The sequence below is a fragment of the Microtus ochrogaster genome, chromosome 16, assembly GCF_000317375.1.
Source record: "Microtus ochrogaster isolate Prairie Vole_2 chromosome 16, MicOch1.0, whole genome shotgun sequence".
NCBI lineage: Eukaryota > Metazoa > Chordata > Mammalia > Rodentia > Cricetidae > Microtus > Microtus ochrogaster.
This window is the reverse complement of record NC_022018.1, coordinates 56,595,859-56,613,071: the sequence shown is the minus strand read 5'-3', so window position 1 is coordinate 56,613,071 and position 17,213 is coordinate 56,595,859. Positions and strand designations below refer to the sequence as shown.

At 44.9% G+C, this 17,213-nt stretch overlaps 2 protein-coding genes across 3 annotated transcripts in view; both read right to left on the bottom strand.

Moving 5' to 3' along the window:
• Txndc15 (thioredoxin domain containing 15) overlaps positions 1-4,723 on the bottom strand; it is a 12,559-nt gene extending 7,836 nt beyond the window's left edge. Inside the window, exons 1-2 of the mRNA XM_005355254.2 lie at positions 4,560-4,723; positions 13-494 (exon numbers count right to left, since the gene is read on the bottom strand). Of these exons, the coding sequence (XP_005355311.1) occupies positions 13-494; positions 4,560-4,626 (549 nt within the window). The 5' untranslated portion in view covers positions 4,627-4,723. The remainder of the gene's footprint in view (positions 1-12; positions 495-4,559) is intronic.
• A 7,252-nt stretch (positions 4,724-11,975) lies between these two features.
• C16H5orf24 (chromosome 16 C5orf24 homolog) overlaps positions 11,976-17,213 on the bottom strand; it is an 11,546-nt gene continuing 6,308 nt past the window's right edge. For both annotated transcript variants that reach the window (XM_005355253.3, XM_026783046.1), the window contains exon 2: positions 11,976-16,202. In XM_005355253.3, the coding sequence (XP_005355310.1) occupies positions 15,633-16,199 (567 nt within the window). In that variant the 5' untranslated portion in view covers positions 16,200-16,202 and the 3' untranslated portion in view covers positions 11,976-15,632. The remainder of the gene's footprint in view (positions 16,203-17,213) is intronic.

Sequence of the window (17,213 nt, the reverse complement as noted above, 5' to 3'; positions counted from 1 at the left end):
CAGACTTCCTACCTGGGACATGTTTAAAATCTTCAGGGTGAAATTTTCTAGCCCGGTCACATTCCTCTCCTCGCAGTTCACCTTGGGAGACTTGAGGCTGTCAGTGCTGTTGGCATCTTCGGTGGCTACGGGCTCAGCCTCCGCCACACCTGGCTCCGGGTAGTACTCCTCTTCTCGCTCCGGGAAGCCGCCAGCACCGTGCAGCGCAAAGAGGCTGTCTTGGCTGCAGCGCGGGTCGTCCTCACCCAGCGCACTGCAGGTGCCATCTGGGGCCTCCGCACTCCGTTGATCTTCGGCCGCACCCGGAATCACCGACAGCACCACCACGGAATCTCCACGAGGACCCGGCCCCAGCGAGGGATCAGCAGGCTCTGCCGCCTTCCCCTGGCCCTGATGGCCCTGCGTGGCCTCCTCTTCATGCAGATAGAGGGCCCCAACCTGGAGAGCTGGGCCAGGCTCCTCTTCCCGCCACGCATGGCCACTCTCCTCTGCAACTAAAGAAGGCAGCATATTGTCATATCTGACTCCAAAGCCAACAAACCCCAAAGACCTATCTTCCAAAAGGAGAAAAGGTTTCCATTTTCCTATCAGAGAGTCACCTACCTTCTCCAGTTATGGAGACCATAGTCAGGAGTGCTGTACTGACAGATGCCAAGTAAAAAGATAAACACAGAACACTAGAAATCTGCGATTTGCCACATGAAATACAATTAAAAAATAAACAAAGAAATAAAAAAACCCAGTGAAGACCACCAGCTAGGAAAAGATAACAGAGACACTAAGAAAATAATGATGGTGGCCTGTGATGATATTTGTTTGTGCTATAACAGATAAAGCTTGCTGAAGATCAGAGCTAAGCCCTACTAGTTAGACATAGAGGCCGGGCAGCGGTGGCACACACCTTTAATCCCAGCACTTGAGAGACAGAACTCACACCTCTGATCCCAGCACTAGGGAGGTGGAGACAGGAGTGATATGGCTGGGCAGAGAGGGGAATATAAGGTGGGAGGAGACAGGAGCTCAGAGCATCCAGTCTGGGGACTTGCAGAGACAGGATGCCCCATTTGGTCTGAGGATGTCTCAGAGATAAGAACTAGTGGCTGCTGTTCTGCTTCTCTCACCATTCAGCTTTCACCCCTAATATCTGACTCTGGGTTTTTATTATAAAGACAGATTAGAATTCATACTACAGGAGCCCACATCTCTAAACCCAGTACTTGGGAGGCAGAGGCAAGCAGATCTCTGTGAGTTCCAGGCCAACCAGGCTACACAGTGAGACCCCATCAAAAGAGAGGAGGGAGAATTTCTTTAACTTGACAAACTGATCGTAGCTTGACCCATGTACCAAATTATTGTATCACTAATTTCAAGTAAATTGCTCGGGAAATAAAACAACAATGGGGGCACTGGGCCCATTCTCCCAGGGAGCAGCACCCAGAGTCGGGGCCTTCCCACCACTCAGCCTCTCTCAGAAGACCCTTTGCCGTCTGTGCAAGGAAGCCTAATGAGGAAAGGCAGGACAGGCTGGGGCTAAGGGGCAGCGAACCTCAGCTTCCTAAAGGCAATCCCCAGCACGCTTCCGTAACAAATGAGAAAATGTCACCAATGTGGGGAAACATACAGGACTACTGTGAGGGGTAGCGGAGAGATGTCCTCCGTCCTAGGACATGAATGTCACAGTGACGGTAGCCGGGGGTGCTTACAGTTTGAAGAGATGTAGAATGCCACAACCGGACTCCATCCACTGTTCCCCACTCCACTAACACTGCCCAGACCAGGCTACAGCCAGCTCCCACTGCACAACTGCTGTACTGACCTCCGTCTCCCAGAGCTGCTCCATAAAGCTGCTCCTCGTGGCGGTCCAAGGGGAACTAGAATCTGCTGGGCAAACCTGTTCTCACTTCTCCCCAATATACACATTTTCAGTGACTTCCCCTGACCTGCGTGATTTATACTCTATAGTGTCTGGTCCCCAACCTGCCCTGGACCATTCCTGAGGGTGGTTTCTCGGCTAAGAAAGCCCTCTACCGCACCTCTTCACCTCCACGTGAATCCAGTATCCTTCGAATGGAGGCACTAAACTTCGCTTCTACAAGGACCTCTAGACCAGGGCAAGAAATCTCCAGATGGCACCCAATAATGTCCTGGGCTTTCCTTGATGTATTTTCCTTATAATTCATTCAATAATTTTTATTCATTTGATGCCTGCCGTGCCCTGCAGATAGGAAGGCAGACTCTCTACTTCGTCTAATCCTTCCCTGCACACCGGTGCCATCGATCAGTACACAGCATATGATGCATTTCCCTGCACACCGGTGCCGGCAGTACATGACATATGATGCATTCTCTGTACACTGGTCCTGGTAGTACACAGCATATGATTGTGTTTCCCTGCACACCAGAGCTGGTAGTACACGGCATACAATGCATGGTTAGACTCTGAAAATGGGCTGGATATGGTAAGTTGTACTGGTAATGCTGATAATGAGGAACCTGGGGCAGGGGGATTTCTCTGACTTCAAACTAGGATGGGTTACATTGTGAGTCAGTCCTCAAACAACAAATAACAAAATAACAGGCTGCTATCTGATCACCTAGTAAAGACTACCATAGGATTTTGGGTCCCAAGAGCAGGTGCTAACCTGCAATTCTAGGCACCTGGGCAGCACCGCTAGCCCCAAGTGCTAATTCATCAGTAGTATCTTCTAGGGGAACGGACTTTGTATTTTCAGTCACTCTGAGAAGAAACCGGCTGGGATGGTTCCTTTATCCTGTCTATCCTAGCCGCATGACCAATGCCCTAGTCAGTTGGAGCTATCCTCAGGGTCTACATGAATGTATGAATGTAGCCTGCATTTTGCAATGAGCTCACAGTGACTACCAGCCCTGGACAACCTGAGAAAGTAGCGAGGGACTATCAATGTGTGCATGGAAGTAGAGAAACTAAAAGTAATATTGTTTTGTTTCTTTTGCTTATTTGTTACATGGTCTTGTATAGCAGAGGCTGGCTTTGAACTCCTGACTCTGCCTCCACCTATGCAGTGCTGGGATCACAGGCCTCAGCTGCCATATCTGGCTTTAAACATTAAAGAACGCCAAGATCAGGACGGCAAAGGGAAAGCCTAGACCACTCACATATCTCATGGCTGCTGCAGAGATGCTGTCTAGAGCCTTGGGACAGCTGGCAGGGGCCAAAGAGTTCCGTTTCTCGGCATTCCCAGCGTTGCTGCTTTCTGGTAAGGGACAGACCAGGCCTGTAATAAGCCCCGGGGAAGCGAGCCAGGAGAACGAACACTCTCGCCCCTTTATCCCTTGTTCCAGCGCCTTCCAAAGTCAAGAGAGCCCATTATCCATACACCTTCCTCATCTTTAAGGCCAGTGAGTAAACAGAATGAAAACAGCAACTCCTGGCTGTGAGATCTGGCAGGCATGGGCTTACACCCTGACCCTCAACCCTGGCTGTATATCCTGAACTCGGGATTTACTGGTCCCAAGGCTCAGTTTCAGGTGAGGCATCCATAAGTGGGAACGATGACGTCTGTAATCAGCACTGGGCAAGCAGCAGGATCACCAATCTGGGGCCGGTCAGGGCTCTCTCAGAACAAACGACGGCAAAGAAAATGCTTGGTGCGGAAGTGAAGGCTGGAGAACCGCGACTGCAAAGCCAGCCAAGGTCACATGAAATTCTGTCTCAGAAACATCCCCTTTCTCTGAGCTCAGCACTGCCTCCCTGCAGGGCATGCCCAGGGAAGGAAAAATTTTTTTCTGTTAAATGGATTTTAGGGGGCTGGAGAGATGGCTCAGCAATTAAGATCACCAGCTGCTCTTCCAGAGGTCCTGAGTTCAAGTTCCAGCAACCACACCGTTGCTCACAACCATCTGTAATGAGATCTGGTGCCCTCTTCTGGCCTGCAGGCAGAACACTGTATACATAATAAATAAATTCTAAAGAAATGGATTTTAATGGGGTGGATAAAAGAGCCATGAAGCGGCCTCTCTCCGCTTCCCACTCTAGCTAGCCCCACGGAGTGGCTCCCTTCCTCACTTAAGGGATCCCTATATGCACGGGCCCCAGGAATCTGCTGTTGGTTTTCTGGTCTTTCTTTCATGCAGATACCTACTGAGCAAGAGTGGCCATCTTCGAAAAGTGGTCCAGCAGGATAGACTCCAGCATGAACTGTGAGGTCAGAGAGACTTCAGGCTCTGGTCTTTACCAGGAAGTGCGAACAGGCAAATTGCTTATCCCCTGTGAGCCTCGGCATATCATCCAGGAAGTGAGAAGCTGTCTCCTGGCGCCCGTGGCAGGACTGACCGGGACTGACAACATGACGCAGGCATCACGCAGAGCTCTGGGATTCTAATGGCCACAGCCACAATCAAGGTTTGCCTCGGCCAGCGCCAAACACTCCCTCCGCTCAGGCCGGCTGTGCCTCCAGCGCCCGCCGCCCCGCGCCGCCCCGCACCGCCCCGCACTGCCCCGCACCGCACCGCCGCCGGGCGAGCGAGGAGCAACGCGTCGCCCCCACGCAGCCGCCTTCCCGGGCCGGGCCCGCACTCACCTTCCAGGCTGCAGGCCGGAAGGCCCAGCACCCACAGCAGTAGTTGCCACCAGCAGAGGAGACGCATGGCGCGCGACAGGGAACCGCGGCGACAGCCACCGCGGTGGAAGACAACCGCTGCACGGCAACGGGAGGCGCGCCCCCAACCCCAGCAGGGCTGGGGGAGGAGACCTGAGAGCGCAGGCGCGGCTGCGGGTCGCCATCTTGACTTTTGGCGGCCTCTGCAGACGCCATCTTGGAGTCGGGCCAGTCGCGTGCAACCTGTACCGGAAGACGCTTTGGCATGGGTATTTTTGAGATCAGAGTAGGGCTTCAGCAGGCCTCCCAGGCCATCTCCTGGCGGCTTGCAGCACATACTGCACCTGCCTGCAGAGTTAATACCCTTCATTTCAAGAAATAAAGTCTCAGAAGCTTGTAGGTACACAATGGAGGAGGGACAGAACCTTGGGAAGTCGCAGATTTTCTTGATTACTTAACCATGTGACGCTAGCAAATCTGGTTAAGTTTGAACTTCATATAACTGCTAAGTTTTCACAATATATATTTTTTGTAACTGAGCATCCTATAATCTACTAACATCTAGCAAGTACGGTTTAATTGATTGGTTGGTTTAACACTGGGGCTCAGAAGATAATACTAAGAATATGACACTTGAGCATGCTGAGTACTTTGAACTCAAGGACAGTGGAAGGCCTCTTTAGAAGCATCTTCAGAACCAAGACCTAGCCAGGTGTGTGGTTCATGCCTAAAATCCCAGCACTAGGAAACCTGTGAGGCAGGAGAATTACTGTGGGTTCCAAGCCAGTCAAGGCTACAACCAAACCATCCTAGGCTACAGAGTGAGACCCTGTCTCACAAATGAGAGGAGGGAATGGAAAGAAGAGGGAAAGATGGCTTTGAGGTTAAGAGCACATGTGATCTTGTAGAAAGCCAAAGGTTACAAGCCAAAAGTCTTGGCGCTCTGAGTCAAGAAGCTGTAATACTTAGCTGGGTGCTGGCTACTGTCACTAAAAGCCCAAAGCAATAAGCCTCTGAGGACTTGTGTGCTACAAGTCTCAGGCATTAAATTGCAGAGCCAGAACCTGGAGGAATGACTCACCTCTTAACAGCACAGGACCAGGGTTTGATTCCCAGCACTCACATGGTAGCTCACAACCATCTATAACTCCAATCTCAGAGATGCAGTGCTGCCTCTGGCTTCCATCAGTACCATGCACTAACATGGTACACACATACAAGTGCACGCACGTATGTGCACATGCATATATGCAGAAAAACACCCATAAACATGAAATATAAATAAATATTTTGGTTTTTTTGAGACAGGTTTTTATAATCTTGACTGTCCTAGAACTGACTCTGTAGACCAGGCTGACCTCAAACTCACAGAGATCTACCTTCCTTTGTCTCTGGAGTACCACCACCACCTGGGCATACAATAATATTAAATCAGTACTTTATGTAACTTTTTTTGAGATAGGGTCTAACTATGTTGCGGAATATTAAAATGTGATAATTTGTTTATGCTGTGGAACATTTGTTTTTAATGATACAAAGATGTGTTGCATTCTTTTATGTTGCATTTGTTTAATTCTGTGAGGCTGTGTTACTTTCCCTGTCTAAAATACCTGATTGGTTTAATAAAGAGCTGAATGGCCAATAACAAGGCACGAGAAAGGATAGGCAGGGCTGGCAGGCAGCAAATAAATAGAAGGAGAAATCTGGGAGGAGATCAAGGATCAAGAAAAGAGGGGGCCGGTCTCCCAGCCAGACACAAAATAAGAAAGGAAAAGAAATACAGAAACAGAGAAAAGTATAAGCCCAGAAGCAAAAGGTAGACAAGATAATTTAGGAAAAGCAGGCAAGAAACAAACCAAGTTAAGACCAGGCATTTATAAGTAATAATAAGCCTCCACATAAACACACACACAGGAAAATAAAAAGAATATTATATTGGGGCTGGAGAGATGGTTCAGAGGTTAAGTGCACTTTCCACTAGTGCAGAGGATCTGTCTTCAATTCCTAGGACCTACATCAGGTAGCTCACAACTGGTTGTAACCCCAGTTCCAGGGAATCTGATGCCCTTATGGCCTTCTCAGACATCAAGCACACTTGTGGTAAGCATACATACAGGCAGGCAAAACATTCATACAAAATAAAAATTTTATAAAAAAGAGGCTGGGCATGGTGGTGTATTCTTCTAATCCCTCTGAAGGCAGAGACAGGCAGATGGTTGTGAGTTTCATAAGCCAACTGGCCTACATAGTGAATTCTAGGTCTATGTAGTATTGTTAGTTGTTTCTTACTCTTTGCTCTTGGCTCTTTTGGGGGATCGGCCACCCAGATCCCAAATAAATCACACAGAGTCTTATTCTTCTTTATGAATGCCCAGTCTTAGCTCAGCTTGTTTCTAGCCAGCTTTTCTTACTTTATCCCAGCTAACTTTTCCCTCTGGGCTTTTCCCTTTTCTTCTGTATATCTTACTTTTATTCTTACTCTGTGACTGACCCCTGACATACTCTTCCCCTTGTCTATCATACTCCTTCTTTCGGTTTTAGAGTTCTCTTCCTATTTATTCTCTGCCTGCCAGCCCTGCCTATCCTTGCTCCTGCCTCACTATTGGCTGTTCAGCTCTTTATTAGACCATCAGGTGTTTTAGACAGGCCAAGAATCACATCTTCACAGAGTTAAACAAATGCAACGTAAACAAAAGCAACTCATCTTTACATCCTAAAGCAAATGTAACACACCTTAAAATAATATTCCACAATGTAACATTTTCCTGAAAGTTATTTCATCCGTAAAATGGGGTGAAATACATAGTATCCCGTGCCTATGTAAAAGCCACGAGCACAGGGTGTGGTGAAATACTTAGTATCCTGTGGCCATGTAAAAGTGATGAGCATGGAGCCTGGTGCAGGTAAGCACTTCAAACTAGTAGCCTTTGCTATCTGGATCCTGCAATTCTAGTACAACTGAAGTCTCCTTTTGCCCACCCAATAGAATGTTAGGTCAGACAAATGCATCACTAATCTGACCCCAGGGATAAGTCTTACAGCCATGCTTTTACCATGGTTAAGTTCTCAAGTGTGTTCAGGGTAATCTGCAACAAAGAACAGATGAACCAAAAGGCTCAAGTTTCAGAGTTTATCTACACCCCTCTAGCACAATCTTGCTGTCCCCCACACTTCCCCTACTTCATTGGAAAGCAAACAGGACAGAGCAGTAGAGGGATCACTTAAGACTGGGAATTCGACATCAGTGAAATAAGTTCCTGCCACAAAATAAATACTGGCTTAATTTGTACGCTAATGAGTGAGGAGCCTATAGGGAGGGGTTTAAGACTACCAGAGGAGATCATCTCTAAGATTAAGTCTAGAGGAGAATAAATGTGAGAAGGTAAGGTGAGTACCCCCTCCCGTTATCAGAAAGAGCCAGGGCAGGCAAGCTCTTTCCTCTGCAGAGAAGGCGGCCATACCAGGATAAGTCCCCATGCCTGTAAATTCCAGCTCAGAGGAAGAAGGAGCTCAGGTTCAAGGTGGGATACACAGTGAGTTTGTCTCAACCAATGAAAAACAAAACAACACTTCTTAAAAGTATGTACCAGTTACTTTTGTAACAAAACATCATGGTCAAAAGCTTACGGAAGGGGGCTGATCTATTGGGAGCTCACCAAGGCCAGCTGGACTATGACTGAAAAAGCATGGGATAAAACCAGGACTCTCTGAACATGGCGAACAATGAGGGATGATGAGAAGCCAAGGACAATGGCAGGGAGTTTTGACCCTACTTCATGTTCTGGCTTTGTGGGAGCCTAGCCAGTTTGGATGTTCACCTTCCTAGATATGGACGGAGGGGGGAGGACCTTGGACTTTCCACAGGGCAGGGAACCCTGACTGCTCTTTGGATTGGAGAGGGAGGGGGAGAGGAGTGGGGGAAGGGGGAGAAGGGTGGGAGGAGGGGGAGGGAAATGGGAGGCTGGGAGGAGGGGGAAACTTTTTTTCCTTTTCTCAATAAAAAAAGAAAGCTTACGGAAGGAAGAGTTCATGTGGTTTATGGGTCCTGAGGGAAGTCTATAGCAGCAGCAGCAGCATAGGAAGCTGGGAAGTCACATCTTCAAGCACAGACATGAAGCACGGATCAAACTGGGAAATGAGGCGAAGCATAAACTCTCAAAGCCCAGCCCCCAGCGACCTACTTCTTCCAATAAGAGGTCCAGGGCTATAATCGGAAAACACCAATAAGGAGGATTGTTGCTAGTGGTGGAGTCTGGGGTGGTCTAGACGGGGTTCCCAGGGTCTTGGCATTTTACTTGAGAATGAAAGGTACAGATTACAAAGCAGCAAAATTACTTTATTCAAAGGAAAATAATAGTACAGATTAGAAAGAGTATTACCTGGGGCTTCTTTTTTATGGAGCCAAAAGGAGGAAACGGCTGGTTCCTAGCGTTATGGTTTCAGTGCTTTTCTTTGTTGATTGACAGGTTATTCTATAACTATTTCTCTACTGTGTCTGTCTCTTCCCACACCACTCCTGACTTTAATCATAAGCATGCCCAATGATGCACAGGCTAAGATGTCAATAGGGGATGGTGGCACATGGGATTTAATCCCATAAGAGGCAGGTGGATCTCTGTGAGTTCAAGGCCAGCCTGGTCTACAGAGCGAGTTCCAGAACAGCTACTCAGAGACACCCTGTCTCGGGGGAAAAGATGGCAATAGGGGATTCTCTGGAAATCAACTTTGAGGACAGTTTGCTTTATTGTAAATACAACCCAAGACAGTTCAGGTAGGATTGGCATTTCTGCTCTCTTAATGGAACATAAAGCTAAGTAAAACTGAATAGAATCTGTCCAAATGTGACAGTCATTAAGGGGAGGAGGAATTTATTCCACTGTTCAGAGTGGGATGTGCATGCATATCAGCACCGGCAGGGATCCTAGTCTGCTAACAGGTGGCAGGACGCATTGCTAAGAGAGGGATGTGTGTGGCATTCGCAGGTAAGGGTCCCAGGTTGCCAAGTGCCTTACTGGAAGAGGGGTGGGCACATAGTCCAAACCAAGTGGAGTACCAGGCTACTGAACTATGCCTGCATTTACCTGCTTGAGGCTTGTTAATTCCCAACTCTAATATCTATAAAGAGACACCTGGAATCTGATTTGAACTAGAAATGCCTCTTAGAACAAATGCATCACTTCAAACGGGAGCCCTTGAGGGTATCTGCTTTCCTTTTTTGAGTCTTAGCTGGGCATGGTGGCCCAAACCTTTAATATCAACACCAGGAGGCAGAGGCAGGTGGAGCTCTCAATTCAAGGCCAGCCTGGTCTACAAGGAGAGTTCTAGGACAGCTAAGGCAGCACAGAGAAACCCTGTCTCAAAACAAAACAAACAAAAGCAGGCAAGAGTCATATGTATTGCTGGCTGGTCTAATACTTGGGATGTACATAGTGGAGGATGATCCTGAATTTCTGATCCTCCTGCCTATCCCAACAAAGTGCAGGATTGCAGGGGGTGCAGGCACGGACCAGTATGAATCAGTACCCCTAGTTTTATGCAGTGCTGGGGATCCACCCTAGACCTTCGACTACACTAAGCCAGCACTCAACCAAATTACATCTCCAGGCACCTAACCTACCTTTCTTTAACTTATTGTATTTAAGAATAAAATTGTAAATATGATTTTGTTGGCCCAGCACTAAGACATATACCCATAATCCTAGGACTTGGGAGCTGTGGCGGTGGCACCGTGAGTTCAAGCTCACCTTCTGCTACATGGTGAATATGAGATCATTCTAGAAAAAACAAACAAAAAATTAGGTCACTGTTAAGGTCCTTTTTAAACATTTTATTTATTGCCTAAATTTTCTTGCTATCTCAAAGATCTTTTCTTTTTCTTTTTTTGTTTGTTTTTTGAGACAGGGTTTCTCTTTGTAGCCCTAGCCATCCTGGATCTTGCTCTGTAGACCAGGCTGGCCTCGAACCCAGAGATCTGTCTGCCTTTGCCTAAGTGTTGGGAATAAAGGTGTGTGTCATCACGGACTGGCAACCTTTTATTTCTTAAGTCATACCAAGACACAAGGAAGCTATCCCAAGTCAAAATGACCAAGGAAGGGCTGACATCAGGTAAAATACTCATCGTATAAACATGATTACCTGAGCTTAATCTCAAAATTCACGTAGAGAGAAGCAACTCCACAAAGTTGTTCTCTGACTGCAACACTTGTGCCCCGAAATGTGCATGCCCACACAAATAAATCATACACTTACAATAATAATAAACGTTTTTTTAAATGACTAAGGAACCTGAATGGCTTCTACAAGGCAAAGCTGGAGCATTTGAACCTAGCGATGAATAATCTCAACAGAATGACATCTAGTGCCTCAAACTGCCAGGGTCGTGGGGCCAGCGCCTTACCTCTTCAGTAATCCCACTGACCCTCCCATTGATTTGTAAAGAACCAACTCATCCCAGCATGCGGTGTTGCCGGTACATTTGATAGATTAGGCCTGTTCAGTGACTTTTCTGCTTACAATGTATTGACCTTTAAAGCTACTTCATTTAAATCAAGGAACGTTTATATGAAAATCTTTGGGAATTCCCAGTGAAGAAGGGTGAACTCCTTCCTTGTGAGCTGTTGGTCAGGGAGGAACCTGAAGCCCCCCAAGCAAGACAAGCAGTTGCCCGTTGTTGGCTGCCAACCAGAACTAGATGGAAAGATGCCATTGCAGAAGACACACTATATATAAAACAAATGAGTAAAGGCAGATTAGAACGCTCTCTCTATATATATATACACACACACACTACCAACAAATCAAAGTTTAGCACATTCGGCTTCTCTACTGTGCTAAGAAACAAAGCAGTGGGAGAGAAGGCGCAGTGGGCCAAGTACCACTGGTGCCTGTTGAAAGGAAAGGCCGCTAGTTAGTTCCGGGCTGCTCAGTCCCAAAATAATCACACAGAAACTGTATTATTTGCAATACTGTTTGGCCAATAGCTTAAGCATATTTCTGGCTAATTCATTATCTTAAACTAACCCATCTCTATTAATCTATTTATCGCCCTGTGGCTGTGGCCTACCGAGTAAAGTTCTGTCCTGCATCCATCTCTAGCAGGGGGCTACATGGCTTCTGACTCTGCCTCCTTTCTCCCAGCATTCAGTTTAGTTTTTGCTACCTACCGTATCAAGTTCTGCCCTATCAACAGGACAAGGCAGTTTCTTTATTCACCACTGGTAATCACAGCATACAGAGGGGAATCCCACATCAGGTACCACAAAGCCTGACCACCTGAGTGGAGAGAACCAACTCCCAAAGGTTGTCTTCTGACTCTATGTGCACAATGTGTCATGCACACGATCCCCTACAGCCAAATACAAAATAAATTAATGAAAAAAATAAAGCAGTAAACAGTTGGTTTTAAAGTGATGACTTTATTAATAAATATACATCCATATGATGATGCAGATACAAATCATGAACACTACTCCATTCCCATACACATAATTGCACACGAGTAGCTCAAGTTCATGGACATTAAACATACACAGTATCTATTCGGACTTTTTACAGCAGAGGACAACGTGCTTATTATCAGTTAAATGGTAATTATTTGCTTCATAATTGTCTGTGGAAAAAGGAAATTGTGAATCAAAGAATCAGAGTGGCCTGATTAAATCACACAATTGACTTGCTACAGGATTAATTCTCAAAAACTTAAATACACTGTATGTGAGAACACAGATCTGTCTATTTGGAAGGAAAAAGGAGAAAGCAAAGGATTAAGATACATCTTAGAGTTTGAGCGAAGTCAATGACATTGTAACACACAGAGCAAAAGGGCATCCAAACTTTTTATGCCCAAGACTGTTGTGAATTTATTACTGTGACGGATTATAAAAGCTTACTGCATATAGCCAAGGAACTGACAGAGAAGTTATCAACAACCCTGAACTGCTCTTTTAAAACTTCTTAAAGTATAAAGAAGCTCACTATCTAAACACATTGTGGTCATTCTTACACTGGATGAAGCACCCTTAACCTCATATTAAATGGATCCAGATTTTACCTCAAAGAAATTCAATATTCGTATTTCATGAAAATATATATGTAAATTCACACAAACAGCAGTTTAGAATGAATAAATACCACGTTGACAGATGTTTCTTTTTTAAATTAAAAATACAAAGATTAGTCTGATTTCAACACTGATTTTAAAAAATGCTCCCAAATATTAAAAATTAAACCAATTACTATTTTATTTTTTAATATATTGTGCCAATATATTTTTTAATATCCAGTGCAAAACTCCAAAGATAGTATCAAAATCACCCCATACTAAAGATTAGTTAGGCAAGGGAATACTTGTGGAAAATGAAATTTTCATCTGATTGATTCCTTGTTATATAACAATAATAAATAAGGCATGTTAAAATACCCTTTAAGAAAAAGTAAAACAACTTACTGGCATAGTAGATCATTTTCTGATAAACAGTTTTAATATAGATAGTGAAACCTATTTTATGAAGAATAGAATCACGTGTATAAAATTAGCAATTTACCTTTTAAGGAACAATTATACGGGGGGGGGCAGTTCTTCCAACTGAATACACTGACATCTAGGCAACTGTTTAACATGCTATTTCAGTGTCTTTCATGACAAAAGACCATGTTACAGAAGATGCAGAACGCAGTCTTTAGATCATGTAGAAGCAAATATTTTAAATGTGAAGACTTCATTCACGTCATCTGTCTCTCCGGCATGGCACTAGTAAACTGTCCACAAGGAGAGCAGTGAGTAGAACCAGATGTTCACCAGCGCTCACACTTAATACTCCAGGGAACGGCTCACAGGAACAGTAAATTCAGTTTTCTAAGTGATGCTACCCATCCACAGCTGTAGCCATGCATCCCCCCTTCCTGGGCTAGAGCTCCCTATACAACACTGTTATGAACACCTCTCCTTAAACCGATGTCCCATTTCATTACACAATAATACACCCACTGTGTCTTCTGACACACAGCACAGCACCACTGAGTAGATGTACTGGGGAGTGGGGGAAGGGAACAGGTGTGGAACAGCAAAGAAACGAATAAACGGGTATAAAAGCAGGAATGAAACCAAACTGGAAGGATGTTAGTGGACTTACTATGACACGTAATATGCGCCCAATCCCTGACAGTGGAGCACAGTATTCCACAGAATACTGCAGCCATCTTCAGGAACTGGCCGTGCAAGGGTTTCTAAGCAGTCAACTGCTGAACATCCTCAGAAATAGCTAAGTGATGGGTACTCAAGGGACCCAGATGAATACACAATGAGGATGCAAGTATTTGTGCATGTCAGAAGTTACACTGTTCTGAGTAAGTTATTACAAATTTTATGTTCTAGGCTTCTGCAAGAAGAAACACTTGAAGCAACTGAGCTGCCCGAATGATAGCACTGGTTGTGCAGTCACCCAGCATTGTCCACGGTTGCCTATTTGTGCAAAGCTGGTCCTGTTGAGGTCACTGATCCCCCAAGCAATGCAACATCTCTCGTTGTCCGAGCAGAAGCCCAGCTGGGTGTCAGCTATCCCTAGGGGCACCTGAGGTTTGCTGCTTGTCTCCTGAAAGGTCTAAACCATGGAATTTACGTAAAGTCAGTTTACATGGTCTGAGAGCAAGCCTAACCAATGGGTATGTGTCCTTTTATACTTTTGATTATTTTTAAAGTTTTTGAGTCTTTAATCTACATTTTAATATCAAAGGCATTTTGAAATGCAAGTTAAAAAAAGTAATTTTGTTTTTTGTTCTGTTTGTTAGGAGAGGATTTCTACTTAGAGCTGGCTGCCCTGGAAATCACTATGCACACCTCTCAAACTCACAGAGATCCATCTGCCTCTGCCTAGTGAAGCTTTTCAATTCTGAAGTTCATAATATTTTATGTAAAACTCAAAATAAATAAAATTTAACAGAAAGGAAGATTTCCCTCTGTAACTATACCTTTGTGCCCAGTATTTTTCTCTTTTCTATATTACTTTGAAAGCAAACCTCGCTAGGGAGAAGAGATTTCTTTTGAAAAAGCAGTCTTCCTGGAGCCACAATGCCATTTTTAACGTAATCAGCAATCATTTTACAGGGTTCATGCATACTGAGTTCTTATATTTCTTGGTATTTGGGTCTTAATAGGCAGGAAACTGCTTTCTTAGACCAGTTCTGCAGTCTACCACTCAATTTGTGTCCTTTGGTAGATATAAACCTGAAGATACAGTTAAGTACTAATGCAATATAATAACAATTACTCAGAAAAACTAAAAAACCATTCTAAATGAGCACTAGTAATAAATGTTTTTAAATATAATATTTTGAAACTCACTAAGTATATGAAAGACAAAATAGAATGATTATAGTTACATGCAGACCTTAAGGTTTCTCTTTCTTGTATATTAAATATAATGTGCAGGCTTATAAAGTATGTAAGCATTTTGCTGTAAGAATGAATTATTCGTAGTGTATGGTGTATATGCTCTTAAGCAACTGAAAAACATATAGCCTGTAACTATAATCTCTGCAAGGCAAGTATCAGACAATGTTTTAGAAATCATGATCATCTAATGTCATGTGAATCAATAAATAAGAAGCTGTGTTTTAAATTCCCAAGCATCCAAACAGCTGTGTCTTACTTCAAGGACGTTCTAAACTCACACAGGCACGCCCTTTGATCTGCTCCTAGTTGCTGTTTCACCCTGTCAGTTAGAAGCCTCGGGTAAACCTTACACACGGGTTTACTCACAACTCAAAGTCAACCGTGGCAGTTCGTTGGCCTGTGAAGCGTCCACTAAGAATGACCCAAAGGGAAAGCAAGGACTTAGCTGAGCACTGTCTGAACCTTGGACACTACAGGTACAACGCACTACTCCTGCCCAACCAGTGGCAGCTTCTGAGCAAAAACGAAAGAAACAAAAATCAAGTGGGGAGTGAGGGAGATCAAACAGAAAAACAAAACTGGGAAGTCCAGGTGGAAAAGTCAGAGTAAAGCAAGAAGCTTTGGGGCACCTCAGTCTGCTCATAGCACATGCTCTCCTGCCTTGCTCACTCACTGGGTGGCTTGACTTCACCACTGGTTTCCTGAACCCCATGAACTGCTCTGCTATGCATCATAGGGTAAGGGAAGGCAGCAGTACCACAGCCATAACCAAGATCTGCAAGTCGGGACAGAGCTTTAATGCTACCTGGAGGTCTCCCTGGGCTGACCTTGTACCCTGCAGCTTTGGTTGTACCCAAAGGTCTGCCTGGACTCGTCTTAAATCCAGCTGCTTTGGTAGTTCCCAGGGGTCTGCCCGTGCTGGTCCGGTATCCTGCTGACTTGGTGGTTCCTGAAGGCCGGCCGCGCTTACCAGATCGATTGAGGTTTTTCTTTTTCTTTAGTTCATCTTTTATCTCTATGTTTCTGCCACTGGTAGGCTGCAAGTGTGTGTCATTTAATGGGTCTTGCCTCTGACAAACCATTGGTTTGTGGCTGACTGTGTGGCCGTACTTGCTTTGCTGGGATGAATATATATCAAACTGATCAGCAGCTCTCATGGCATCTTCGTTGAGGCAGGAAGGCTTGCCAGGCCCACAGAACGCTGGATTACTGGCGGCGACAGGATGCATCATTTTCTACCAAAAATAAAGACAAATGCGTATAAATATCTATCTGTGTAACAGCATCCGGTGGAAAAACCATCTTTAACAACTATGAAGACTACCTGAAATTAGGACAATAGGGTAGACTCCAAAACACTTAAACACACATGAGCAGTGTTCCATGACAGTCCCGCAACCCCCACCCAACCAAAACATTTCTTCCCAGAGGATTCAATAAGTAAGTGAAATGTACAAGGATCAGAAAGCTCCAGAAAGTTAGGAGATTCACTCTCCCTCACCCTGCAAGTTTATAAAAGCAAGAAAGAAGTCAGGGAGAGAAAGACTCTCCAGTGGACAGGAGTTGTGACCATGCTGGGAAGTCTGTTCAGGGATACAGCTGCCTTTGTTATCCATACATCTGACCACAACCTAATAAACTGACTCACTAAGCTAGCCTTGCTTGGAATTCTTCGTTGGTGCCCTGTCTAGGGTAAACAGAGAATGCTGTCCATGTCTTCCCGCAAAAAGTCAAAAAACAAACAGCATTAGAGTCCTGGGTTTCTCAATTACAGGTAAGAACAGAGATGCCATAAGATCACTCAATTAGAGGTTGGAAAATGGCTCAGCAATCAACAGAAAACTTGCTGATCTTGCAGTGAGCCCTAGTTCAGGTCCCAGCACCCATATGGTGGCTGACAGTATCCATAACTCCAGTTCCAGGGGACTGATACCTTCTTCTGACCTCATGGTCATATGCATGGTAAACATACACACATGTAGGCAAAACAGTCATACACATAAATTTGTCTGTTTTTTTTTTTTAATTTTTCGAGATAGGGTTTTATTTTTGTGTAATCCTGGTTGTCCTGGAACACTCTCTGTAGACCAGGCTAGACTCAAGCTCATGGAGACCTCTGCCTGTCTCTGCCTCCCAAATGCTGGGATTAAAGGAGTGCACCATCACCCGGACATATAAAATTTCTTAAAAATCTAAATTTTTATATTTTTGGTTGTGAGCCTAGCCTTTTTGTTTTGTTTTGTTTT